This window comes from Sporothrix schenckii (assembly GCF_000961545.1).
Source record: "Sporothrix schenckii 1099-18 chromosome Unknown Cont48, whole genome shotgun sequence".
In the NCBI taxonomy this organism is placed as follows: domain Eukaryota; kingdom Fungi; phylum Ascomycota; class Sordariomycetes; order Ophiostomatales; family Ophiostomataceae; genus Sporothrix; species Sporothrix schenckii.
Window position 1 is genome coordinate 107,009 of NW_015971149.1, and position 27,244 is coordinate 134,252.

The 27,244-nt window shown below is 51.0% G+C and overlaps 8 protein-coding genes and 1 non-coding gene across 9 annotated transcripts; 6 read left to right on the plus strand and 3 right to left on the minus strand.

Moving 5' to 3' along the window:
• Nucleotides 1–118: 118 nt before the first annotated feature.
• Nucleotides 119–1,147, plus strand: SPSK_01215 (uncharacterized protein; the record flags this gene model as incomplete). The annotated part of the gene is made up of 1 exon (XM_016728146.1): nt 119–1,147. The coding sequence occupies one exon, from the start codon at nt 119–121 to the stop codon at nt 1,145–1,147; it is 1,029 nt and encodes a 342-aa protein (XP_016583878.1).
• A 356-nt stretch (nt 1,148–1,503) lies between these two features.
• SPSK_01266 (uncharacterized protein) lies at nt 1,504–2,163 on the plus strand (the record flags this gene model as incomplete). Its single annotated transcript, XM_016728196.1, has 1 exon — nt 1,504–2,163. The coding sequence occupies one exon, from the start codon at nt 1,504–1,506 to the stop codon at nt 2,161–2,163; it is 660 nt and encodes a 219-aa protein (XP_016583879.1).
• Nucleotides 2,164–4,926: 2,763 nt separating this feature from the next.
• SPSK_01099 (Rhomboid family protein) lies at nt 4,927–6,758 on the plus strand (the record flags this gene model as incomplete). Its single annotated transcript, XM_016728030.1, has 2 exons — nt 4,927–6,579; nt 6,654–6,758. The coding sequence occupies 2 exons, from the start codon at nt 4,927–4,929 to the stop codon at nt 6,756–6,758; spliced, it is 1,758 nt and encodes a 585-aa protein (XP_016583880.1).
• An 800-nt stretch (nt 6,759–7,558) lies between these two features.
• SPSK_00986 (mitochondrial mRNA processing protein) lies at nt 7,559–11,530 on the minus strand (the record flags this gene model as incomplete). Its single annotated transcript, XM_016727918.1, has 1 exon — nt 7,559–11,530. The coding sequence occupies one exon, from the start codon at nt 11,528–11,530 to the stop codon at nt 7,559–7,561; it is 3,972 nt and encodes a 1,323-aa protein (XP_016583881.1).
• Nucleotides 11,531–12,088: 558 nt separating this feature from the next.
• SPSK_01014 (uncharacterized protein) lies at nt 12,089–14,845 on the minus strand (the record flags this gene model as incomplete). The annotated part of the gene is made up of 1 exon (XM_016727945.1): nt 12,089–14,845. The coding sequence occupies one exon, from the start codon at nt 14,843–14,845 to the stop codon at nt 12,089–12,091; it is 2,757 nt and encodes a 918-aa protein (XP_016583882.1).
• Nucleotides 14,846–15,644: 799 nt separating this feature from the next.
• On the minus strand, nt 15,645–15,716 carry SPSK_11297. The gene has a single exon. It is a non-coding gene; the product is annotated as a tRNA-Glu (tRNA).
• Nucleotides 15,717–17,462: 1,746 nt separating this feature from the next.
• SPSK_01322 (glucose-repressible protein) lies at nt 17,463–17,736 on the plus strand (the record flags this gene model as incomplete). Its single annotated transcript, XM_016728251.1, has 2 exons — nt 17,463–17,584; nt 17,643–17,736. 2 exons carry the CDS (start codon nt 17,463–17,465, stop codon nt 17,734–17,736), a joined length of 216 nt encoding a protein of 71 aa, XP_016583883.1.
• Nucleotides 17,737–18,611: 875 nt separating this feature from the next.
• Nucleotides 18,612–19,376, plus strand: SPSK_01251 (ebp domain containing protein; the record flags this gene model as incomplete). Its single annotated transcript, XM_016728182.1, has 1 exon — nt 18,612–19,376. The coding sequence occupies one exon, from the start codon at nt 18,612–18,614 to the stop codon at nt 19,374–19,376; it is 765 nt and encodes a 254-aa protein (XP_016583884.1).
• Nucleotides 19,377–24,617: 5,241 nt separating this feature from the next.
• On the plus strand, nt 24,618–27,038 carry SPSK_01035 (uncharacterized protein; the record flags this gene model as incomplete). The annotated part of the gene is made up of 3 exons (XM_016727966.1): nt 24,618–25,068; nt 25,129–25,505; nt 25,575–27,038. The coding sequence occupies 3 exons, from the start codon at nt 24,618–24,620 to the stop codon at nt 27,036–27,038; spliced, it is 2,292 nt and encodes a 763-aa protein (XP_016583885.1).
• Between the last annotated feature and the right edge of the window lie 206 nt (nt 27,039–27,244).

The following is a 27,244-nucleotide window of genomic DNA, read 5'->3' on the forward strand; positions in this document are numbered from 1 at the left end:
TGCTGCCGACAATCCTGTCTATAAGAACCGTTTCTGGATCTTTCGTGGGAAACATCTTCTTCTACAAACTCAACATCAGCCAACTTCCTTCTGTCCCACCACCACCATAAACACCACCATGCCTGAGCCAGCTCCTTCTAGAACCGTTGCCTTTCTTGGCGCCTCAGGCGGTGTTGGACTCGCAGCCTTACGTCGCACCCTGGCGAACGGCTATCGCTGCGTTGCCCTCTGCCGCGACCCGTCCAAGCTAACAGCCATCTTTCCCGAAATGGACCTCAATTTGGAGGCCCAAACGGGCCTGGACGATACAATGGCCGCAACACGTCGCCTCACTCTGGTTCGCGGCAATGCCCATGACGTGGATGCTGTGGCACGCTGCCTTCTCGTACCCGGTACGACTGATGGTGAGCGACGCATCGTCGACTGCGTTGTCTCCACCATCGGAGGCAAATTCATCTTGTCAAAACTGACTGTGGACGACCCAAACGTCTGTGCTAATGGAATGGCCACGCTCCTGGCCGCCATCAAGCGCCTCCGCCTCGAGGGAGTGTCTTGCAGCGGCCCCAGCACGCCGCGCATCGTCGTCGTTAGCACCACGGGCATCTCCAAGTGTGGCCGCGACGTACCACTCGCCTTACTGCCGTTGTATCACGGTATGCTGCGCGTGCCTCACGCTGACAAGTGTGTCATGGAAGAGACCCTGGTGACTTCAGGCGAGATGTTTGCCATAGTGCGGCCCAGTTTGCTTGTCGACTACGAGTCCGAGGCCGAGGCCAAGGCCGCTACCGGTGCAAACGGCGGTAACGACGGCCGGGTATTTTTGAAGCAGCTGGCCGAGACCAATTTTTCTGTTATGTCCAAAGGAGAGCTCGAGGTCCTCAGGACGACCACCAAGGACGAGCTCGGACGACAAAGGCAAACGACCAAGGAAGAAGTTAAGGCCCTTGAGGACAAGTTAAAAAAGGAACACATGTACAAGAACATTCGTGTCGGCATCGAGGACCCCATTGCAAACAAGCGCATCTCGTCCACCGTGGGCTATACCATCTCGCGAGCTGATGCTGGGCGCTGGCTGGCTGAGAAACTGGTCTTTCCGGCTGAGTTGCCGGCCAACTATGCGCGTCATATTGCCACGATCACGTACTAGAGGCGTCTAACTGTACATTGTTTCATTTAGTATTTTTTTTTTCTTTTCTTTCATATCTTCAAGTATTGCGTCCCCCGATTTTGTATCTTAGATTCTTGGTTGGAGTTAATGTTCTGTACGTTTTGCAGCGCGTCAAGTTCTTTGAGAGTGAACACATGCGTGAAATGTGATTGGTCGGTTATTCTCAAGCGTTAGCCACTAGCTGCTTGCCCACGGGTTTTTTTCTGTATGTTGTCCCGCCCTCCGCCGATTTGAGATCTAACATCAACTTGACTCGTAACTCAAATAGCGAACCGACCAGCACCCTACATCGGAAACGCCACTCCAGGGGGGGAACCGCATACACACATACGGCCATGTCGAAATCATCTCCACCACCGAGCGCCGAGCTGCCGGCTGCGCCCACCGATCCTTTCACCCTCCGTCATTCCACGTCACCTCAAGCCGTCAAATACCATGGCACTCCCCCGATACAACATGCCATTACTGTTGCGGCAGCCATCCTGGCGCCCATAGGTATGGCTCTGCCACCTCGGCGCTTCGGCCCGCGCAACTTGCTGCTGGCGGCCGGTACCTTTTTTGCATCATCCCAACTAGTCTACGACTACACTGGCCAATCCATTTACCAGCGGTTTCAGCGACGGGCCAACCAGTTCTCGGCCTTCCAAACACAAGACCTTCCTCCCGCAGCGCTACAACGGCAGGCGGCTATGCGCGCCGAGCGTGAGCGGCGACGGCAAATAGTGGAGGGGCCGAGCGGGCCCGAGGCGACAGACGGTACAGCTGCGGATCCACCAAATGCCGGCAAGCTGCATAGCCTTTGGATGGGCAATGAAAAGGAGGACTGGATCAAAGAGCGAGCGCGGCGGGAGCAGGAGACGCTGGAGTCGGGCGGCGGATACTGGGACCTGATCATGAACCAAATTGGTGAGGTGGCGGCAGATCTGATGGGCAGAGGAAAGAAGACTCAAGAAAACGCAACAGCGCCGCCGAAAGCGGAGAACGCTGGGAAGTAGTGAGCTGAAAGCAAAGAAGAAAAATAAGACAAGGATGAGAGAGGCGGAGAGTGGTAGAGAGAGATAGGACGGGCAATCATTTTGAGCTGTCCTATGGTCCGAACAGCTGTTCGACGCTCTCCGTTCGAATATAGATGGCTGGTCACGTCGAAGTTGCCATTGGAACACTTAACACACCGTGTCACAAAAGTATATAACGTGTCGTCCCTAGTCGTTATCGAGACGGGGGGTGGTAGAATGAGCATGGCTTTTCTATTCCGTCTACCCAGGCAAGTTTCGTTGCCGTGTAAAGGTGACTACTGTCGTTATCTATTCCGCCCGCTTTCCCCGTTCTGTTGTATACATTTTTTTTTTTTCAATTACCACTTGCCGTTTCCCTTCCTCTCCATACTCCTGTAGTAGAACAAAACGACACACTAGTCAGCAGGGGAAGCAGGATCGTTTCAACAACGGCGCCAACAGAGTATGCATGCATGGGGCATACCTTTGTCAGCCGTCATTTCATCTTGCTTCTACTGTACGAATTAAATGTTCCGTGTTTGTATCGGACACCGAAGAAACACTGTGTCGCCTCAAAGCGTCACAAAACTGGCAGGGTCTGGGCGGAGCATCGGCAGATCGTTCGCCAAGGCTGACTTTTGACTATAAATGACCGCATATGGCAAGTTTTGTCGACTCAGTGTACATGCAGTCGTGGTGGTTTTCGTTTGTTGCATACGCATTTCCAAACGTTCCACGTCATGAACGGAGAAAAGGGTGGGATCCGCCAAAAAGTCCCTCGGCCTCCATGCCCCCCAACTAGAGTTGTTCGGCTTACGAGCTTGTTCGTCGTAATACTCTGTACGATAGCCACTGGCCAGAAAATTGCAATAACCCAGGGCGCCAAGTTACAAAACACGTCAGCTCTTTCTATCGCTATGCGTGGTAAGCTCGTAAGATACGGTGTATCCTTGTTGATCGACCATGCGCATTCCTGCTTATGTTTTCCATTTCCTGTTTGTTTCTTGGTTTGCTCCCTTGTCGACTCGGCCAGGCCATCTTACGGCCTTTTTCTGTTTCTAGAAAACAGTGGACCAATCAAACAGTTAAATACGACGAAGGTGGCAGACGACGCAAGTGGAAAACTACTCAGCCACAACGCCTGACCACGCCATCCAAACGCGACTTGCCACATACAATGGTGCTCCAGCAGTCCAGGTCCATCGACGGGAGCTGAAACAGGCCGGGTGAAGCCAAGTTTAGGGGAATGGCGGCGTGTGTGGCTAGAAATGGGAACGAAGGAAGATAAAAGGTTAGAGAGAGTAAGGGAGGCAAAGCTTCTAAAAATTGTCGACTCGGCGCCTTGCCTCAGATACGAGATGATCCCCAGGACTTTGTCGTCCCTCCTTGTCGATAGCCACCTGCAACCGGTTCATTTTTTTATTAAAATAGTAACGAGGCACTTGCAGGCCGTACGACGGTCAGCAGGAATCAAGGTTTCGTACTACCCGTGGAGCAATACGTTTATACGCCGTATCCGAGTCGGTGCCCTAACAAAGTTTGCGGAGGCGGCAAGGCACCAACTGGTAGCAAATACGAAACGCGTTCCCGAGAGAGTACCTGGGGGCCGCATCTAACTAGTTGACCATTGCACTGCCGCAAAGAGAACACCGGGCGAAGAGAAACACAGCCTGCGAGCCCAAGCGTGACCTTTATGCTCATAGCGGCAGGGAAATTTTCTGAGCGGTCTCAACTTTCCCCCCTATGTAAAATGTGTGATGTTTGTATGCTGTATGGTATATGTGGGTGTCGCTGTTTCGTACGTGAGAAGCTGAGAGCAGCCTGTTCATACTTCTAACCTGAGGCATCCTGCCGCTGCAACTTGGTTTTCCCTGCTTCTTTTTCCATCCCCATTCACGCAGCAACTGTTTCTTTCCTTTCGACACCACCAGCCCTTTCTCTCCCTTCCTCTTCTGTCTTTATTCTCCGTCCTTCTTTCTCTCACAAATCCGCAACTAGATTCCCTGCCGGCTTCATTCCCCCCCTCCGGCTCTTTCCTCTTTCGGAATCCAACCTAACCCCTGAAACGGATATTCCACTACGGAGAGAGAAAGCGTTGAAAGGACCATCGCGCGAAATTGAGACTCTGCTTTTTAACTTCGAGCATTATCGCCGAATACACATACGACATACATTGCGAAAACTGGTCGCAATACTGCAACGCTGCGAACGACGTTTTCTCCCCGTCGTTCAGTTCCTTCGTTGCCTCTTCTTCAAAGCGAAATTACCCGGAAACAAACACGCGACAGCCCAAACAAGGCGACCAGGGGAGAACTCACTCCCTTGACGAACGCTTTCTCTCGTGTCTCCCAATCGCCTTCCAAACGCAAAGAAATAAAGGGGCAGACAAAGCCTACACAGCTGCAGCGACCCGACGAAGCGGCCCATCTTCTCCTCCGTACTCCCTTCCATAACCGCCGGAACCTTTGTTCGCTCTCCATACGACACCTTTGCCGGAAAGGGGGCTATAGAAATACAGAGCCACAGCAACACGGGACCATCTTATTAACATCTGCTTCGTCCCCCAAGGCATAATAACGCCAACATTCCCAATCAAGGAGCACGGCCGCCTTCCGCACCCGTCGTTTGGGAAACGCTTTATTCTCTCGCCCCGTCACGTCTGCTTTTGGGTTTTCTTCTCCTTCTCGATTCGTCTCCCTTCTTTTCTAGCTCTTTTTCTCTTTTTCTCTCTCTCTTTGGCGACACCGTCGCTCCTTCTTGACCATGTCTCGCCAGTACTCCAACGACTACGCGTCTGGCGGTTATCCGGCGCAGGCCTACAATCCGAGCTACGACTACGCCGACGCGAGCGCCCGTCAACGGCAGTCCCCCTCGCCGTATTACAACAGCAGCCATAACACAGCGTACGACAACCCTTCGGCTGCCGCGTCGTCAACCTACATGAACTCGACACCTCCTGCCTACAGCTCACAGCAGCGCCTTGCCGACCCAGAAGCACAGGCCCGGAATACCTATGGCACGAGTAGGAATGGCCCCCGCGGTGTCAGTCCCTCTCCTTTCGAGACCGTTTTCGACGACCACATGTACCCTGCAACATCGCGCCAAAATAGTAACGCCCCTAACGGCGCTGATACGACCTACTATGGTGCGCCACACCACACACCCTCGGAAGACAATATGTTCGCTGCATCTGTGGGGCCGGATGGCATTCCCCTGCGTGACCGCTCAGGCAACAATAAGTTCGGCGGAGCTGAGTCACCAGATCATGTCTACGATGCTCCTCAGGGCGGCATGGCTAGCGAACCGCCACCCGGCGCCGGTGGCGCTGGCCGGAAGGGTGTGCGCTTCGGTGAGCTGGGCATGCTGGGCGCCAACAATCGCAAGCGTATCCCGATTGTTGTCTACATCTTCACAGTTGTGCAAATCGCGGTGTTCATTGCCGAAATTGTCAAGAACGGCATCCTGACCGGCTCGCCTATTATGATCCATCCCAGCTTCAACCCCATGATCGGGCCCTCAACCTACGTGCTCATCAACATGGGCTCTCGCTTCGTCCCCTGTATGCACAATGTCAATGGCGTCCAGTCGTCGACCGTGGCCATCGACTGGCCGTGCCCAAATAGCACGACAAGCGACTCCTCTAACCCCTCTAACCAATGCACGCTATCGCAGCTCTGCGGCTTCAACGGCGTTCCCAATCCCTTGTATGACGGTAACGCCCAGCAGACTCCCCAGCCGAACCAGTGGTTCCGGTTCATTGTACCAATGTTCTTGCATGCCGGCGTTATCCACATCGGCTTTAATCTGCTCTTACAACTAACCATGGGTCGCGATATGGAACGCTCCATTGGTTCAATTCGATTCTTTTTGGTCTACGTCTCTTCGGGTATCTTTGGTTTTGTTATGGGCGGCAACTATGCGGCTACTGGTATCTCGTCTACAGGCGCATCGGGCTCGCTGTTTGGCATTATTGCGCTGACACTTCTCGACCTTCTCTACTCGTGGCGTGACCGCCGCAATCCACTTAGGGATTTGCTTTTCATCATTCTAGACATTGTCATCTCCTTTGTGCTTGGTCTGCTCCCGGGGCTTGACAACTTCTCTCACATTGGCGGGTTTTTGATGGGCCTGGCACTTGGCATCTCAGTGCTGCATTCACCCAACGCGCTGCGGCGGCGCATTGGAGACGACACGTCCTATGCGTCCGTCAGCGGTACATACTCGGACAGCTTCAAGACGTCGAATTTCGTGCGCAACCCCGTTGGCTTCTTTAAGGGTCGCAAGCCGCTGTGGTGGGCATGGTGGTTTCTACGCGCCGGGGCCATTGTTCTGGTAATTGTTGTCTTTATCTTGCTGCTCAACAATTTCTACATCTACCACCACACCTGTGGCTGGTGCAAGTATCTTAGTTGCCTGGTGAGTTTATTTTGCTGTATGCCGTTCTCATCGGCGTAGGTCCTCTTACGCAAACATCACGCTGACATATATAGCCCGTGAACAACTGGTGTGAAATTGGCAACCTGCAGTTGACCAACACATCCACGAAGCGCGACTTGTTTTCGGGTGCTGCACCGCGCCTGGCCAACCTCTTTTAATCACTTGCTGTGGGGAATCTTGTCGACCAGACTTGTCTTGCTCTTTTGCGTCCTCGCCGAGCTTAGAGGAGCCTTCATTTTGTTTACTATTTTTGGCTATAAGTAGAATTCTGCGCACTTCTCTATCTCATCTGTTTCCCTTTGTCTTCTAATACGTTTCCGGCTCTTGTTTTTCTTGTCTTATTCTTTTGCACAGCGATGGCGTTTCTCGAGAACTTAATGCGAGGGGAACAATAGGGCTGGCTAGCTGTCAAGCTCATCACCGGTCTATTGGGGACGGTTTACACCGATCCGAAAATGGGGAAGAGCTATATTTTTATTTGCTTGTCGATCATATATCATGGTGGCCTGTACTGACAGACTATGCCTTTAGATGGCCCCTTCCATTTGTTAGGTCTTTTGTTTCTACTTGAAATTCGCACTGAAAAACAACAGCGGCGCCAGTTTTGCCTTCCACCGCCTGGCAGCGCTGTACATGTATATAAGAGGCCAGCCACAATGCGCCCCGGCTCAAAGGAACCTATAACGCAGATACTGCGTCAATCAATAGCCTCGGAGGTTTCGTCTTCCGCGGTGTCGTATTCTCATTCTCAAATCCCCATTGCACCCGGATCATGTGTCCTCTGCAAACGGCTGCCATCTGATAGCCGGCGACAAGAGATCGGTCACTTTATTTAAGAATTTATGTTATTTATCTAATTTATGATCGCGGTGAACAAAGGTAATCTACGTTGACTTGAACCTTCCGCCGTTCTCCCCATAAAAACACAATGTGTTGTCATATCGTAGCTTCTCGTCATTCATAAAGAGTGGACAATGTAAAATGTGTCTGGAGATAAGCCTCGCCTAATACATACAGGATAGTTATGCGGTTTCCTTTTTTTGCCTCCCTCCACCGGATCTCGCTGCAGCGTGCCAACGTCGTCCATCTCATTGGCAAACACCTCACCCCACTTCCTGCTACCATCAACACCATAGATATGCACCGGTCGCTTGCGCATGATGCGATTTTCGTTGCTCCGGAACCGGCGGCCCTTGGCACTCAGAGCATATAGCTTGCTCATGAAGTCACGGTTGAATGCCGACTTAGTACTCGTCTTCTTCATGTCGCCGATGCCGTCTGCCTTCGGGACCTCGCCATCCGTCTTGTCCTCACCATCCTTGCTGTCCTTTCCGTTCCTGTCCTTGCTCAGCAACGCCTTGCGGCGTGCCTTAAGCATGTTATACAGAGTACGGGCGCGCTTCGTCTGAATCTCCTCAATGGCGTATTCCACCTTCCACGAATCGGCGTTAGTGAGCTTGTCCGGCCGCACCACGTAACGTCCGTTGACCTTGTTGCGGATCGTCATAATCATGCCAATGATCTCCGGTGGCTCCGGTGCAGGCGCGTTTCCCTTCGAAGAAACCTTGCCTCCGTTTCTCTCCTTGCCTTCGTTTTCATTTTTGCCTTCCCTGTCCTCCTTGCCCTCCTTGCCTTCATTGCCTTCCTTACCATCTTTGCCCTCCTTGCCCTCGCTGCCCTCCTTGCTCTCCTTGGAGCTCGCCAACATCTCCGATAGAATGCGCTCGAACCGCTTGTTCTTGGGCGCGTCGACGAGCTCGGCAACGCTGTTGCTGTACCGGAAGGATAGAGGCGACTCTTTCGTTGTAATGCTGTCGTCGTCGCCGTCCTTAGTAACCTGCTGGGTTTCGCCATTCATACGGTTACTGTTGTAGTCGATGCTGCCTACAGAGTCACGGGCCTGTGATGTCTCAACCTTTGCGGCAAGTTTGATAATAAGGTCCTTGAGAGATAGTGTGCCCGAGACTGGCGAGGCAGGAGGGGCTTCATCTACGCCGCTGCCAGAAGTCTCGCATTTGCGGCCACCGCCCTCGTCGATAACAGACTTGCTCCAGTCGTATGATAATGTCGAAGCCTTGTCGGTGGTCGCGGAAGTTGTGTTACCAACCTCCGTAAAATCAGACTCACTGCTTGTTTCGGGCTCGGTTATCTCCGCTTCCGCACTTGACCTGTTCGTCTTCGGAACTGTCTCATGGTCGGGTGCGCCTTCGACCTCGGCCTCGGTTTCGGCATCAATTTGCTCCTCTTCTGGTGTTTCCACCTCGAGTGTTGATTCGAGACCAGTCTCGGGCTCTTGGCCCTTGAGAATCGTCTCTGCCACCGCCTCTGTATCTGTCCGCGTGATCGCCTCGAGCAGCGCATCCACGTATGTGCGCGTCTCCTCAGGCGGCCGGCCCCGCAGCAGGCCGCTCTGCTCGAGAGCATCTTCGAGGGTGTCGCGCACAGACTCGATGCCTTGTGCCTCATTCTCCATCGTCTCCTCAACCTTCTGGCGCATCGTTTCCCACACATCAACACTGTAGGCGTCTTCATCGTGGTCGGGCTCCTCGTCTACCTCGTGTTCTTTGGCCGCGGTCTCGGTCTCCATCTCGCCATCGTCGGTGGCCGACTCTGTAAGGCTGCCGCCTTCGTCATTTTCGCCGCTCTCCTGCGCTGTAATACCCAAGATTCTGCGCTCAAACTCTTCAACCGACTCCTTGCCGGCATCCTGTACCTCCCCAATCTCTTTGGATGTGACAGGTGTCGCAAATATGTACATGAATGGCGCGGCCTCCGACGGGCGTGTCTCAATATGCAACCGCAACGACCGACCCGGGAATCGATCTGTGGCCTTGTCCAACACCGCATTCAGCAGGTGCAAACTTAGCTTGAACTCGCGGTCTCCGAGTGTCGTGTCGTCGGTGCCGTGCAGAGCTACATCCATTTCATTGATGCTGATATACTGGAACCCGAAGATGCGCTGTGTGTTGTGGAAGGCAACGTAAATGCCGTCCATACGACCCATCCGCACTTGCAGCGAGTACTTGAGGAAAGCCGACCGGATCATGTCGAAATACTCGCGCTCGAACGACTCCCATTGACCAAACCGTTGCCGGATCTCATAGCCTAGCCCGCGTTGGAAGTCTTGTGCGTCCATGCGGATAGACACTACGGCACGCGTTTTGAGGTCGAACATGCCGGTCCCGGGCAGTCGCGGGTCGTACGCGTCAAGCTGTGACCGCATCATAAAGTCACCAAACGTCGAGTAATGGAAAGATTCCGGGTCGTTCCGCTCTTCCTCTGTCAGCTCGTGCGACCGGGTAACCCGATACTTTTCAAAGTCCTCCTTGGATAACGTCAGCAGCTTTTCCATCGATTTACCCAACATGCTCAAGATGTTGGCCGTGTCGAATTCCTTATCCGCGTCGATGGCGTATGTGCCGTCCTTCCAGTGCAGAAACGTCGCAGCAGGCCCGCGTGTGATACGCGTGAAGCTCATAGATTCAGGCGTAAATGAGCGTGTGGTGTGTGCGGTGTTGATTGGCCGCCAGCCGCTCAGAAGGAAATGGAAGTGCGATAGCATGCTTGTCATGCTTGACGTCGATCCCGAGTACTTCATATTGTACTTGGCTGCCATCGAGATCAAGGTCGGGTCTTTGGAAGACGTGACATACTGTTTTAGCGCGTTGAAGTCAAACTCTTGCAGGGGCATGATGCTCGCTAGGTACGGGTCGAAATTGAAGACACGCGACCGCGGGTCTTGCAGATGGTACACGCCTGGGTTGAAAAGAGCTCGGTCGAGGCCGTAGTGCAGTTTTGGTACCGGCCGTTTGTTTTCTTCGACGGGAGTCAGTGCAAGGTCCCGTGAGTCAACACTGCTGACGCGGTAAGGTAGCCTGTGTACAGGAGGAGGTTCGAGGAACGATCTTGAAGATGCAGCGACGGCCTTCTTTTTTGGAGAAGACGCCTTTTTGGATAAAAGATGTTGCGATGCGGTGGATGAGGTGGTGGAGACTGCCCCGGGAGAAATTTCGGGTTCAATGACAGCCGCTCCGGCAGCCGTTACATGCTGTGTTCCTAACGGCGAATTGTCCTGCCCAGTTTTCATTTTCTGAGCCTTCTTCCTCGCGTGCTTGCCGAGCTTTCCCCCAGATTGGTCACCTTTGGTTGCAGCCGTGGTTTGCTGAGACTGTTCTTGCTCTTTCTCTTCCTGCTGTTGTGGCCCTTGGGTACTAAGCACCGTCTTAAGCAGATGCAGCGCGCTCGTCAGCATTCTGATTTGGTCTTGTGTGTCTTTTGCAGCTTTGACTGCTGCCTCCCTTTCTTCCGGAGTGTGTGCCGAGGACGTCTTTTTCTTCTTGGAAACCTTGCCGGTAGTCGCCAAAGCGGAGCTAGCGTCGCCCTTTGCCGATGATGCCGTATTTGCCAGCTCTTTTGTGGCCACACCTGTTGCGATAGCTGCCTGCTCCGCCAGCCGGCCCTGGGCCGATTCTAGCTTCTTGAGCACATCGAGCGTTTCACGCCATAGCTTGAGCTGCGTCTGGCTTCCCTGATGGGAAGTGGCGCCGTTGAGTCCTGCTTTTGCCTGGTGCGCAGCCTTGGCAGCAGCCTTCGCTGGCTTCATAACCTTACGGCCACCTGAAGTGCTGCCAGTGCTCGCCCCATTGGACCCGTGAGTGGCTGGTTTTGCAGATTTCCGCGCCGGTGGCGGTGCGACTTTTGTATTGGTGCCGGGATCAGCCGAAGGTGTTTCTGGGTTTGTTCCGGCTGTAGTGCCAGCCGCGGTCGGGTCTGCGGCATGCTGTATGTATCGATGGGACGGTTGCTGCGGCTTATTACGCAATGTACCTCTTGCAGTCGGCACAAGTCTGCCAAAGGCCACAAAGCAGGTCGTGCAAACGTGCGGTTGTTGCACAAGACCTAGCCTTGTACCTCGTGCCAATTGATGCATCTGGGGCAACGCAGAGGTAGAATAGTAGGGATAAAGGGGTGGAGAGTTGGCTAATACCCAAAAGCTCTCTATTGCGGCGTTAGTGTTGAAGCAGCGAGCCAGAGAGAGGTTGGCGCGTCTGTGCGACCAAGGTGAAGCTTTTTGTCGAAACGACACATAGCGACAGGTTAGCAGGCATATGCGGTTGTTTTTTTATTTTTATTTTGGGGTTTAGCCCATACTGAACCTGCCGCGACGCGCCGTCAGTATTGCAAAATCGTCTTATAGCGCCCCGATATATGACTATCAACCGTGATGCATGTAACCAAAATTGATAAGACCTTTTTTGTTCATATATTACATGCACTCAAGGTTAACCCTTTCAATCTCACGATGTACTTCGATTTTATTAATGGGACCTCTTACTTTCACAGGCCGAATCACACTTGCTTAGGGATGTAATACGAATTAATCAAGACCAATACGTAAAGGTTCTAGGCTTATGGCGCAAATATGTGACTCAACTCGTCGTCTCACATACCCTTATTACAGGACACCAACTGTACCTTAACCGTCCATCTACCACTTGATATTATCCCCTACCCCAATGTTGTCTTCGTTCCCTTCAGATTCTCTGTCCCACCCGTTCCCTCCTACTCGGCTCCCCTTATTTCCAACTTTTATTCCTGCGATATGGTAAGCAAGCTCCTCCCGTGTGACAAATTTGCCTGTTTCTTCAAAAAACACTTGCTGCAGCGCGGACCATTGGTCGGTGAAGGGGTTGGGTTTGAGTTGCGCGTTCAGGCTGCAAGCAAGGGCTTGGTCTTTTGCTGTCCAGTTGCGAAAGCGGGCGCCATCAATATTATGTCCAGCACCACTGTCTCGCCGCTTTCTCCCATCACCGCTGCCAGGTTTCTGTAAGTCATTGTTGGCGTGCTCGAAATCATCCTTGTTGCGGCTGCTGTTGGTGTCTGGTTTATTGTAATCCCGGGCCCAATTCGAATCGTTAACATTGTTGTCGTTTCTCTGGTTGTCGTTGCCGCCAGCATCATTCGTGTCGCTGTCGAGGTCTATCCAGGGGTCCTTGTAACCACCGCCGTCATTGTTGTTAGAAGACTGGTCCCAGGTGTCATTCGTGGCACCGGTATTGCTCCAGCTATTGCTCCAGTTCTCGTTCACATCGCCGCCCCAACTGACATTGTTATTTGTCTCATTGGTTTTGTGGCCGCCATGGGTTTCTTCACACCAATCACTGCCCCCACTGTCACCCCAACAGTCGGCGTTCGTGTTGTCAGCAGCGTTGGAACAGTCACCATTGTGGTCTGTGTTGACAACGGTTTCGCTGTGTTCCCCCCAAGAAACCTTTTTCTTGCCATGCTTGCTGCTGGGATGGATCTTATTAGATCGCTGCGCGCCTCTTTTCCTGTTTCCACCCCTATGGGAAGTTTTGGCCTCGTCATTGCCCCAACCATTTCCGGTGCTGTCACCACCGCCAGTCCATGAATCTCCCGTGCTGGTATTTCCAGTGCCCCAGTTGGTCCAATGGTTGTTACCGTTGTCGATATTGCCAGTATTGGACTGCAAGGTGTCTTGGTTGTCTACACCTTTGCTGGTACTGTTTCCACCGTCATCTTCGTTGTCATTAATAGCCCAACCCCAATTGTAGTTTCCCGTCCCTTTCCCGAAAACGTCTCCCCAGGCATCATTAGCACTACTACCACCAGTCTTATTGTCGCCTCCACTCCCCTTAACGTCATCAGTAGTGGCATTCCCAATATTCCTTTCGTTACCACCACCAGTAGTTGCATTTGCTTCGTCGCCGTTGCCCCATCCGCTACTTTGGTTCCCGTTAGCATTCCACTGACTCGAACCGCACCTTTCCTTGCCATTTTGTCTGCTGTCTTGCATCATGTCTTGATCGCGAGACCGAGACTTGCCACTTGGGCGTCCGGGGCAGGTCCGTGTCCCGTACCGCTGATGATAGCTTCCTGTGAAGTAGCCGCTGGGTGCTTGGTGGGAGTCATAGTATGTATGAGGAATTTGCCAATGCGGCGGTGGGATCGGGTAAGCCGACTGACTATACGGCAAGAAGTTCTGGTGAGGCATCAGGTAAGGATGTGGCGGCATATCTTGGGAAAGTGGTATCGGAACACCGTCTGGATACCGCGCGATGTATGATTGCTGAAAGGGAGAAAATTCGTGGTGGGGCGAGAAACCGCCATGGTATGGAGTTTGACGAGGCATACACTGTCGTGTGTAGGTGAACGGTCTACCGTCAGTGTCAATATAGATTGGCTCACCGAACCGGGCTCTTCGATCGGGACTCGGGAGGGAAGCGTACACAGCAGGTCCGTCTGCATAGCCACTTGGTCCATTCTGACAGGGGATGTGACCTTGACCGGAATCCCGTGTGCCAAAGTTGATGTTGCCATTGTTTTGAGGACTTTCGACACTTGAGGGTTCTTCGCCGGGAGGGAGTGCGGGAAGTGCGGGAGGAATGCCTTGTTCGGGGCTACCACTCCCAGGGCCAGCGTCGCTCTTGTATATAAGGTGCTTATCATGTTTATGGATAGAGCTCACACGCGCTTCACAATTTCCAAGGCCGTCATCGTGTAGGTCGGAGCTGACCTGCGCTTGGTGTCCGCACGATGAGCAGCGCAAAGTGGAACTATGACTTTCATGCCTCATAGTTCGACCCCTGCGCTTTCGTTTGGACCGAGAGGAATAGCCACGGCGTGCGTCTTCGGAGTCACTTGCTTCGTTGCAGCAGTTTCCATTGCTGTCGTCTGGAACGGCGTGTGTGCTAGAGTGGTGGCAGAGCTTGCTATGGTACAGCTTTTCGGCAAGACGGCCGACCTCATTGACGACGCCGCTGTCACTGCTGCTACCACTGTTTTCATCACTGTAGGCCATCGATCTTTCTCTAGACCGTCTGCCCCAACTTCTATCTCCTCGCCTGAGTCGAGCTTTTCGCTTGATTTTTTGGTGGTCGTCCTTTTTCTTCTCCGGTTCCACTACCGGGACCGTTTCAACTTCTTTAGTTCCCATTATGTTCACAATGGCCAGAGGTTCGGTTGGGTCGTCGAAGTTCAGCTTGATGTCCGAGCAGCCCACTCCCTCCGTGGGCTTCTTGACTGTGATAACAGTGGTCGTTTCAGGTCGCTGCAGCACTTGTTCCACCTCCTGCGATGAAAGCCGGACCTCTGGAAGACTTTGAGCCAGTTGAGCTTCTGGGGCCTCTGGAGGTTCTGCAATTTCTCCAGGTATTGGAGCCTTCTGAACCTCCAAAACGTGCTGGCTTTCTGAAATCTGTTGTGTTTGCCGTGCTTGCACCATTTGTAGGACCTGCTGTGCCTGCTCTTGCAATTGATTCTCTCTTTGTTTCCGCCTTCGCTCCTCTCTTTTCCTTTGCTTTCGCTTTTTGTCCACAATCAACGGTCCACCCTAGAGAATGTTGAATGGTTCAAAGCGCAAGTCCCGCGGGTCGACCTCGCTGAGGTCATCGATATATCGAGGCATGGTTCCGAAAGGGGTGGATGGCCTGGACCTGAAACTTGGGGACGAAGGTGGTTTCGGTCTTTTCCGGATTGTGAAAGTTTTGGCGGGGGGGGAAACGGGAGTGAGGCAAATTAATTGAGAAAGCTGAAGAGCAATTGATTTGACGTACGGCAAAAGAAGCGTGCGCAAAATACTAAGATGCGTGGATGGGAGATGGAGCCAGGGCGCCTTGGTTGTTGAACAAGAAAAGGAACTGAGAGGGCACAAAAAAAAGTAGGTGAGACAGAATGGAATGACTTTGGCGGAACAAAACAAAGAAAACTGCGACTTTTGTTGTTGTTTATAGAACATCAAAAAAGGCAGGAGCACCATTTTTAGGACAATGCTCACGTGCATCCAGACCGTAGAGGGAGCATGAGAACGAAAGATTTCTGGGGACACATTTCCAGATGCACCGCAAGATTCGTGACAAGAGACGTCAATGGAGCACATTGAAAAGCGCCCAAAGACACCGTTCGCCACTTTGCGTTTTGGGGCCAATTCATTTGGTTCATCCGCTGGCCATTTGAAGTACATTCTGTGCGAGAGGCAATAAAAAACAAAGGTCCAGAAGGGCAAAAATATTAAGACCAATTGTCACCGGTACTGGGAATCGAACCCAGAGCCCGAGAATGAGAATCTCGAATGTTAACCGTTACACCATACCGGTCTGTTCTAAAGATTCGAGCATGCTGTGCCCTCTTTGTCGGTGGCAGATGTACTTGCCAATACAGGTTAAAAGGGGCCGTGTAGGCAAACTATAATGAGGGGATGAAGAGGGTATCTGAGAAGAAAGTGGCAGGAACGATTTGACGGGAAAGTGCGATGCCGAGCTTCACGATGCTTTGACGGATCGGGAAAGTGCCACAGTTGCGCAGTGGATTGGACTTTGACGCGAACTACCTGTACACGTGATGTATCACGTGGTAAGCTTACCAGAGTAGGAACGGCAAATCTTAGACATAGCGCCCCTGGCTAAATGAATTGTCACACGCTGTCAAGTAACATTGTAGTAGGATAAGTAGCGAGGCACGGTGAATGTGTAGCTTTATTATCAGTATTATGTTTAGTTATACCACCGAAAATCCCGAAATGTACATTTGGGGGAAAGGCGCTCTTATTGTCACTCTTTTATGAGCGGACACTCATTGATCGAAAGATCCAGACCGTATGGTGCAGAGCATGTATTGTACTGTAGCGAGGGTTATATTACACTACTAAAATATGTGAAACGTTCTTGGATACCTCGTTGGTCTAGTTTTCGGGCCTAGTCGAGGGTAGATCTTGGAGTCTGCCCGTAAAACAGGATAATGTCGACTTCAGACTTGTATGGCAAAAGTACTTGCACGTGCTGTAAATGCGTCCCAGTGGAGATGAGGTGAGGAGCTTAAGGCGAGTGGGAGTCAAAGAAAAAGATTAATTATGACGTCATAGTCACATTCTTGATCGATTGTGCACCATCGCCACGGCTCGACATATGTCCCCACTGCCGATGGCCTGCGTTGGCCTCATGAGTGGCCTTCTTACTATTGTTCCAGAGCTATTACGCAATAGCTACCAACAGAAATAAATAACCAAAAGACTTTTGTGATACAGAAAGGAGAGGGGTAAACGAGCTACTTCACAGTTAAGTCATTGTCGTCATGGCCCTTTTAAGACAAAGGGCGGGAGGGCTTAACCATAGGCCCCATACGAGCCAATCAATCACCGCAACGCGCTAAGCTAAACCGCTCCTTGTCTATTCTTGTCACGTTGTACAGGCCAGTTGGCCAGGTACTTATTGTCTGGCGTGTTTTGATTTCGCCAAAGAGAGTACCAGACTATCCTGTGCTCAGTCCCCTCTCGTCTGCTGCACGTCTCTGTCCTGTCACTTTGTTTCGTTCACTTTTGTAAGACGTTGGGTTCGGTGGCGTACCTTTGGGTGGCGTACCACGTACTAACCTTGTGTACTTCGTTCGAGCCTCACGAAGCTCTTTACGTCATTGCTAATGTCATCATTACCCCTCGACTTGCGTCTGTCCACTGCTCTGTGCCGGCACCTTGTTTACTAGGCAGCTTGGCATCTAAACCAGGAGACCAGATACTCATACTGCCCGGAGACTTCTCTCCCTTGGCCCCATATTAGCTCTTTGCTCATTGTTGATCATCTTCCGCTTGCTTCATCTGGAAAGCTATCTATGACGTAATGACCCACATACGTCGTAGATGTTAGTTACTTCATTCACTCGGACTGATAAGTTCGTGCTTTACGACAAATGTTGTATAAAGAGGATCTGTTGTCCCCTCTCTGAACGGCCAACCTTTTCTTTCTTTCTCTCCCATCACCAAACGAAAACGTACAATACTCACCAAATCCTAAATTCAAACCAATTTTGTTTATTTTTATTTTGCTCAACGCAACAACTTAACTATCAAAATGGATACCCTCAAGCAGGCCGGCAACTTTGTCTCTGACAAGATCAACGCTGCCACCTCGGACGCTTCCCACGAGGCCAACAAGAACATTGCCAAGGACGGCAACCAGAACATTGGCGACCGGTATGTTGCAACTTCTCCCTTTCATTAGAATCCTATAATGTAACTAACACACACATAGCATCCAGAGCGCCGGCAACGCTGTCAAGGACAAGGTCGATCAGAAGGGCTACGAGGCCTCGGCCGAAGCCAACAAGCAGCAGGCTACCCACTAAGCGCCCTTTTTGCTCGTTTCGCAATGTCCCGTTGACCGCCCGGGTGTCCACTGACCGGGGTTGGGATAACCAACTGCCGTTAAAGCCTTGGTTGTTACGCAACAATGTTGCTGCCGATTTACCATCGTTGTGCGTTGGTAATCGTCGCCCGGGCTGACAGATCTATTTTCATGGCGATTCAAGATACCAGATAGTTTAGTCAAATAAATCATTGCAAAAGCAAGAAAGAGACAATTTTGTCGTGCCAAGGTCGTAAATGGTCGGGTGTAAGTGGTTGCAAAAATAGTTGATACTATTTTTGCAGCATCTTATATGTGCTCTTTAAACTACATTGGTCGTGGATGCTTGTCAACTGCAATGGATATGGAATAATACAAGGTGACAGTAAAAAGCCGGGACGTTGGAGGTCGTGATGCGGAGGCGGCAGTCTCCCAAAACTCCGTGCCACAGCCAAAGGGGTGGCAGTGTGTGCCCCTGTTGTGTTCCCCGCACCTGTTCAACCTGTTAAAGTTAAGGGCATTGGGAATCAGTTGGCACTCCTGAACTGGCTTTTGCAGACACGGACTTCAGTCCCACAATTTAATTACAGATACTCTGTGCTTGGTACGCAGAGCAACGCGAAAACTGTAATTAAAATTGGACGCTGCATACATCATCGCCGTCGCAGTCGACGCGACGGAGAATTTAAACACAACCACGCCCGAGTTTTTCATTCACGGATTTTTGGGGTTCTAGAAGTAGTCTCAAGACACCATTCAAAGCGTATCTCAACATAGTCACGGAACTACCTTCTCGCACATCGCCGTGACCCATTAGTTGTTTGCAATCGCCTCGCTTTGGAACTGTCAATCCACCATCCCCTATTGTCACGTATTATGGCTTCTACGACTGCGTCTGCCGACTCACTGCCTCCCGATCTATTCGACACCACGACCCTTGTGTCGCTTGCCGCCTGTCTTGTGTTCCTAGCCGCCGGTTATGCCGCGTCTCGCCGGTTTCTGCCACACGATGCCAAGGGCAGCACGCGAGTGCTCTTTATCTGGCATGCTTTTGACGCGCTCATCCACCTGATCCTCGAGGCCAGCTTCCTCTACCATTGCTTCTTCAGCTGGATCCCTGTCTCATCTGTTTCGGCCGAGGACCTGGCTAGCAAGCGATTCTACATGCCCGAGCCGTCGGCGTTCCTCGGCCGCCCCGACCGCATTTACGGCCCCCAAGCCGGTGCCATCCATGATCACCCCTTAGCCAAGCTGTGGATGGTTTATGCTCGGGCCGACCGCCGCTGGGGGGGCCCCGATTTGGGTGTGATCAGCCTAGAACTTTTGACTGTACTCTTCGTCGGCCCCATGGCCGTGTGGATCTGCTACGAGATGGCCATGCGCCGCAGCCGCGTCAACGTGCTGATGATCATTGTCGCGACAGCCGAGCTGTACGGCGGTTTTATGACCTTCTGCCCTGAGTGGTTGGTGCTTAACGACAACCTGGACTGCTCCAACTTTATGTACAAGTGGGTGTACATCGTCTTCTTCAACACTCTGTGGGTTTGGCTGCCGCTGTACGCTCTGTACGTGGCCATCGTCGAGATTCAGGACGCTTTTGCTGTTCGTGACGCGGTTGCCAAGGGAAGGAAGTTGAAATAAGTTTCCACCGGCTTGGTGCTGTGTGCAAGTAATAAGTAGGGGGCGACGGAAGTCGGCATAGCGACAGTGCCTGCAGTCGGAAAGGCACTTCACGGAGGAGAGCGACAAGATGCGTTGGATCGGGAAGTGTGATACGCTAATAATGCGACTTTTAATACGGATGGTGAGTGAAGGCGTTGGATAATTGATGCTGGTGGGCTACACTATATGGCCGATTCATGAGCGTTCTGTCTCTCGGTGTTCGTCTGCGTTCCCTGTCAGATAAGACTTTTATTAATTCTATTTAGAGCCTTTGCTATCTTTCTATTGTGCGGTGGGATGCAGTTGTTTGGATGAAAGTGGCGGGCGGGACTAGGTGTTTCTCAGCTTGTATTTAACAACCCGGCGCTTTTGGTCCATGACATAACAATGCATGAAGTTTTGGCGCGCCTTTACGCCGAACCTCGACCCTGCAGTTCCAGTGCGGTGAGTAACAGCAGATGCCCACCAAAGCCTCGTTTATCGTCAATTGTCGCCAAGGCACTGACATTACACTGCTACTCTCTCGTAGACAAGCTCGGTCTACCTCCGTTAAATACTACGTCGCCTACTCCTGTTTGGTGCTTACCACTCTATCGATTCCTATTAAAGGGAGAGACCTCGAGGAGTTGAGCCATACTGCTAATTCGAAACGAGTTGCTTTTTCAATTTTGAGTTGTGAAATCTCAAGGCGGTTGGCTTTGTATGACCCAGATTCTGCAACACCAGCTCTCTACCCAACCTAGTTTGGATTGTGAATCAACAACAGTAAAATGAGTGGCATGAATATCACTCATATGACACGATAAAAAACCCGTAATAGGGTCACTTTCGTAGGGTTACTTACGTATTGTTGCCACAAGCTGTTGAAATCTACATAATCTTAGACAAGAGGTGGAAACCAACTGTTTTTTTTTCCTTTTCTCGTTTTTGGTTCATAAAATAAAGAACGACATCCAATTCATATTGGAGGCTTCTCTTTTCGACATTTCTAATTTTGATCGTCCAGTAACAGCCTGGCAGTAGTCTGTAGAGGGTGAACATCGGCCATGGCCTAGTAACGGGCCAAAGCGTTCGGGTTTTCATTCCTAGGTGTGTTCCAACGTTTACCCGCCAGGGTCTTTATTATTGGGCTATGCATTTGTTTTCCGAACAAATTGGATAGAAAATATACTTCACACTCGTGACAATTTCTTTGCTGCTCTTCTACAAAGTTGACAACCCACATTTGGCATTTTTACCCATAAGCGAAGCGCTGTATCCTAAGTTGCAACGGGGAGGAATACGAAACCGTCACCAAATCCCTAATTTGCTCTTTGACAGACGCTCATGTGGAAACACCGAAGCCCACAGCTTTATTCGGCGAGGCCATCCTTTATTATCTTGAAAGCCTTCAGGAAACAGGTTCGAGGCCCGAAACGAAAACGAACAGGGGACCTCATTTCACACCCTGCAATGCTGTCAGACTAGCACTAAACCTAGACATGTCTGCCCCCACTCAATGAGCCCAGATATGTTCACAGTGGCGCTTCTTTCTGCCTGGCCACTGTGGACTAATACGCATCCGAGTGTTAAGGAAGCATTAGTGTCAACTGCCTAGGAGCTGGAGATGAAATGGTGATGTGAGCATAAGACGTTGACCACGACCCCGGAACCGGTGTCAGGGCTATCCTGGTCGCCGTTATCCCTCATGTAGGTGTCCCTGTCAAGACAATCAGATGGGATGCAGTGTAGGAGAAGAAAGTACGGAGGAACATGCTTTGAAATCCTTCAGAGCTCCGTATGAATTCAACCATGTGACCGAACTATACATCTTGCCATAGGGTGTCAGGCTGGCGCGTGAATTTAATTATCACGTTTAGTCGCAAAAAGGGATCGCCGACAACAGCTGGAAGGGGTTTTTATTTCTAAATGGAAGTAACGAGACCGAGACATGCCAAGCATATTATCACTGTAAAGCCCTAGTCGGTAGAGCACGGGAAAAAAAGGGGGGAGATCGATTTGCTTCGTAGGAACCTTCGCGATAGAAAGGAATTTGTGGTTCCCAAGTATCGCCTTCCCCCCAGTTCTCAGACATGCGTTTGGTTTGTCGATTGCTTGTCTCACATTGCTCTGTCATTTTCTTCTTTCAGTATCTTTTTACGCTACTTCTATATTTAACTGGTCTATGATAAGAATTGTCTACGGGTAAAAGGCTTATAAGACGCGGCGAATAATAAAAGATGTCTTATTCTCGTGTACAGTGTCGATGATACTCAAGAAACTTCAGGAGCTCCGACGACCCGGAATAAGTTCTCATAAATGGCGGGCTAATGAGAGATCTCCTCAGTTTTGATCTTATGTCGATGCTCCTTACATCGTTAATGGCAATATCAAGACTAACGACAGTGACGAGAATCTGTATTGAGTTTTATTTAGCTCTATTTTGGTCATTTAGTTTTGCCATTTAAGTGATCCCCATTTGGATGAGGAAAAACCCACACCTACATCATGAGGTTAGGATACTGTCGTATATCCCGTCTCAAAATATCTGGCCCCAGCAGTTCTTAAATAAACTTGTGTCACCGCATCCAACGTTCCGTGTTAGAACTCAGTGGGCCATTTGATACAAAGCTCCTTAATTCCTAGAAAGTTATTTCGTCCACGACGTGATGTGTGCATATACTACAAGAAACAGTGGCAGAATGCCCTAGAAATGAAAATTATTCACACACACTAGAGGTTAATCTGAATAAAATGGAAAAGACACTTAGGAGCTTCCCGCGCCTCCCACCCCAAAAGAAAACACAAAGAAAATACAGATTCTGAATTTTCACTCTCTTATTTGGTCACAACCAACTTGATGCAAAAACCGGAAAGGCCTCCTGTTTGTTCGTCTTGATCCTCATACCTCCACGTTCCACGCCACACGGTCGTCCGAAAAACTACTTGAAGAAAGTAGGGAATGTAGAAGTAAAGAGACGTTCTTGGTGTGCGGTTGGTTGGGTTCAGGGTGGCACAATGTGGCTGATAGGTGTGGCTTGCCTCGTCAATAATAGCTGTCAATGATAGAGTGGAGACATGGATGGTTTGATCGACGTAGGAATCACAGCACACTAGTCTGTTAATTTACTAGCGCAGTAGCTTGTTTGACATTCGTACCTTCCCTTGCGGCTGGGACCAGCCTGTCCAGCTTCCAAAAACAACCCTTGCCATCGAACATATACCCCAGGTATTGATGCACCCTGTTCCTTCCCAACCAATGTGCAAGGGGTCGCGCTGTTCAACGTTACGAAACTCATAGTCGTTACAAAACTGCTTCACCTCGATCGTAGTCTCAATGCTTTCACGACAGCCCTTTCTGTCCTGGCCAATGATCTTCTGACCGGATGAATACGTTCCATGCCCACCTGCTCCCCATCGCTTCTTATCCTCTTACCTTGCACACTACCACCGCGGAACCACTGGTGTACCCTCCACAAAAAAAAAACAGTTACGGCTCTGCTTGTTTGTCACGTAGCAGAGCGGGGGACAATACATGGGCCAATCGAGTCCAGTTCGCCATTAAGGAGCTTAGCAGAAAGCTTCGGATGACAATTGCAGCCCGTTTTCTCCAATTTGGAAAGCTATGTGATCCTAGCAAGCATCTCGTCTTATCTTGGGATCTGACTCGATATTCACCTGCACAACAAACAAAAAGAGATTCTACAAGTATCGAGTACGACCTGACGTTTGCGCTTACAGTTCGGAACATGGCTTTTGGCTCGACCGAGGACACTAAACTAAATGGCAACAGCGGCTCGGGGTACCAAAACGGTAACAATCCTGTACCAAAGACTTTGTCATGATGCCAACCGCACACAGATTGAACATGCATGACGGGATTCTACTTTTTGGTCTGAGTTTTTGACATCCTCTCACATGTTCTCCACATTGACTCGAAGCCAACCAGGAGCGTTCAGCTTTGTATGCATCCAACCATTATGCGGCCACCCATGGTCTCCGATCAGTCCTCTTCTAGAAGACATCTCGGCCGTTTCTGCCATTTTCTTTTCCGTCTTCGACTATCTACTATCTTGCCCTCTTAATAATTGCCAGAGCCTTTTGGTTCAACAAGGATTACAGGCACTTGCTCCTGTTACCCTGGCCTTTTTATCTGACCTCTTTCTTTGTTTTGTGGTTGCAACTCGAGTCGTCCCTTGGCATTAGCTCAATATTGTTTCGTCTTTTCCGCGGTTGCGTGCAACTCCCGGGGTAGATTTGAGGTGCAGACGGGGAGGGCACCGACATCAAACCTGCTAATACTTGCAAAGGGGGGTGCCTACTGCTACCCAGGCATCTCCGGCACAAGACAGGACAAAGCATGCAGGACATCCACGGTAGCCTGCTCGTGTTGCATCAGACACATACCGAGCTGTTCCTGGCATCTCGGCCCAGCTGCAGCACCCTTAACATCCTCCTTCTTTGCTTTCCGTCATCCCTCGTCCCCCTCTCCCGGCTAGCTATTCACCTCTACCACTTTCAACAGCCCCTGTCCCTGTTCCTTCCTTGGCCACTCAACCGGCTCGCCCGCAAGAAAATGTGGGCGGTGTTCGACGTACTGCTCCTGGCTTTCTCACTTTCGATCTTTCCGTTCCTCCTCTTCTCAACACACGCATCATCTATCTGTCTCTTGGTCTTTCATATCTGTACGTCGAATACGTCTGGCTTCCTCTCCAACTTACTCCACGCACTTTCACTCTGGCCTTCTTGGTCCCTCTTCGCCCGTTTGCCGCACCATCTACCAGAAATTGCATGTCTGTTCGCCAGAGTTCTCTCTCCCGGCCCCTCCCCACTTATCCTCAGACACGACACAGTCTTTCCTTTCTTTGCCTCTCCTCCCCGCAAATTCCATCTTGTCTTTTCTCCTCCTACGTTCTTTTTGCATCCTTATGCTTCGAGATTTTCTTCCTCTCTCTTCATATTTTTGCCGTCTTCATTGCTCAACCACATCACCGAACCGACGACAAATACGCGCGGATTAAATGACTTGGCCAACAACGTAGGGAGAGAGACGGCCCAACTCGCCATCAACTCTTTGCCATCCCGTGGCTCTCCCTCCCGCCGTTCGACGCTCGGCGTCAGCCCGAGTTGTCGTCGTTATTCTCTGCCGCCCTCCTTACGACCTTTTATTGTCGTATCGCCTTTCACCTTTTTCGCAAATACACAAATACAGTTCACACAACCTCACGCATAACAAAAAGAATGGACAGCTTACGAATATTGCCAGAAGCGGCTTGGCTGGCAGTTCGCGATGCTCCTGACGGCTTCTCAAACAAATCATCAGGAGGATTTCAATTTGGCGCCAACGCAACACACCAGCAAATACAGTTTATCAGCGAACTGCGATTCGCAGCTGCGAAGTCCATTCGAACGTCAACAATAATACTGGCTGCCTTCAATGCAGTGGCTGCCTTTGCCACTGCCTGCGGCATCCTTTACGATGCATATTCAAGTAGAAGAAGAAACAAAAGGCGCTATGGTGCAGCCGTCGACCGCCCCAAGACGTCTTTCATTCAAACCGCAGAAGTTTTTCCTCTTGTTATCTCCATTGGCATCGCCGTCCAAGGAATTGGATTTTCAGTGGCCCAAGCACAGGGTCTCCAAAGCCTTCTGAGCATTGGTTGCACTCTGGTTTCGCAATTTATGTTACCTGGTAAGCTGCAACGAGAAACGCACCAACCTTTTAAATACGTCAGTAAACTAATGTGCACAGCTGTGTTCATTGTCCCTTATATCCAGCTTGTCTTCGGTGTCGAATTTGCTATTCGAGGTCTCCGCAAGAAGCCCTTTCCCGCGCGTGGAAAGTACACTACAACCGTCTGCCTCATCGTGCTGGGCATACTGCTGCTTACCAACTTTCTTGTCGCCGATTTTATTCGGTCACCTGATTTTTGCTTTGCTTCTTTATTCTGGTTTGTGGCAATCTACTCACGCGGCTGCTTTGCTGTACTGCTTGCCATCGACATCATTCTAGTGCTATGTACCGCCATTATCTTTGTGCGCTTGACACGAAGCATAAAAATCGACATCTCGGAGCGAATTTCTGCTTCACGCATGGTGTACTACCTCGCTCTTGGTATCCTCTCTAACGTCAGTACTAGAATTAGAACTCGGCTATAGCGTTCGATTTTTTGTTCCATGTCTAACATTGCCTTATAGACCCTTATTATTCCCTTCTTTTTCTCGCTTGGCTTCCAATACCAACAAGACGACGGCGGTGGGCAAGCCATTAGTTTGTCCATGGTCGCCTCTGTGGTTGCCGGAGTCTCAGGCCTGATGACCGGTGGCCTGCATCTCTTCTTGCGTTCCACCACCGTTTCGACCATTGGGCCACGTGGAAAGTCGGGGGAGTACGAGCGTCATCGTATGAAGGACAGGATTCGTCATTACGGCGGAAGCGAGCCTGATTTCCAAGGCCATATGATGGGCCCCGTTGGCAACGGTGCTGACCTTCGCCGTATGTTGAGTGATGCTAGCCTTATCAGCGGCAGCGTGCATGACGGGAAAGAAGATGAGGCCGGCATGCTGGTCAATCGTGGCCCTTCCCCTTCCTATGCCATCACCGCAAGCCGACCGAATCCATTAAGATCCAACGCGTTCTATCCTTTAAACATGACGTCAGACTCAGCCACTGCGGTCTCTATTCAAGCCCCCGAACCCGCTCAGATGTCGTCTGCATCATTAACGTCGTCATCGGCTATGTTGACGGCCTCTACACGAAAACTCTCATTCTCTCCAGCGGCAACAAAGTCGTTGGTACTTCTCCCTGCGACAACGTACATGCCTGGAACAGCGAAACTTGTCTCAGCTAGCAACAATGGCCGCTATGACATGAGCTCATTGAAGCCTCCGCCATCTATGAACAATTTGACAGCAGGGCGCCACCGGCGAGACTCATCCATGGCATCGTCTGCCACTGTGCAGATTGGTCTGCGTCTATCAAATGTCGAAGATTTTGCACCCATGGATTCCCAGATATTGGATAAAAAGGTGTACAACCTCTATATGTCTGGTGCAGGTGATGCAGAAGCCGCCGCTGCAGCAGTTCCCGGAAAAATTGAAGCTGAACAGCAGAAGGTGGCGGCTGCTGTTCTTACACAGAAACAAGAACAACAACAGCCATTACAGTCTTCACAAATGGCGCCAACGCGCCGTCCTAGCCCACTGTCCAACCTTGCGCGCCTAGCAACCAAGGACAGCAGGGATGAGCTGGCCAGTGTTGAGGATGCCTCTCCAGTGCGGGATCCTGTAAAAGATGCTCGGATGAAGACACTGCCTCCTGTCCCCCACCTGCAGGAGAACGTCGTCACCTCGGACTTTTCGCTTACTACCAGAGAGGATGCCCTGCTCCGGTCCCAGACATTAGAACCAAATGGGTACAACCCTGATGATGATATTTTTGCCAGCGGCCCAAGATCAAGTCCGTCTGTATACAGCCAACAGAGGAGTCCGACGAAAGCACTGTTGACAACAAAGCTACCAAGCCCACGCGGTGTTGGTTTTGCGCCAGTGTCACGGAGTAACAGCTCGGCAGTGCGCTCCACGGCGTCCACCCTCCGCCGGGAAGCCTCGTCCGCAAGCCACACAGGAGTACCAGGCAAGACAACAAGTGATTGGATTTAATCATGTATGCTACTCAGTCTAGCTTTTCCAGACCTTTCACTTAATCGCAAATGCATCACGACATCATTTTCTGACATTTTTGTACACCCAGTGAAGCTCCGGCGAACTTTGTTTTCTACTTTAACCCAGCATCTGTTGTTGTCTTTATTTTGCGCTTCTTTCATGCTAGTTTTGCAGCAGGAAGAATACCACCTTCTTTATAGACC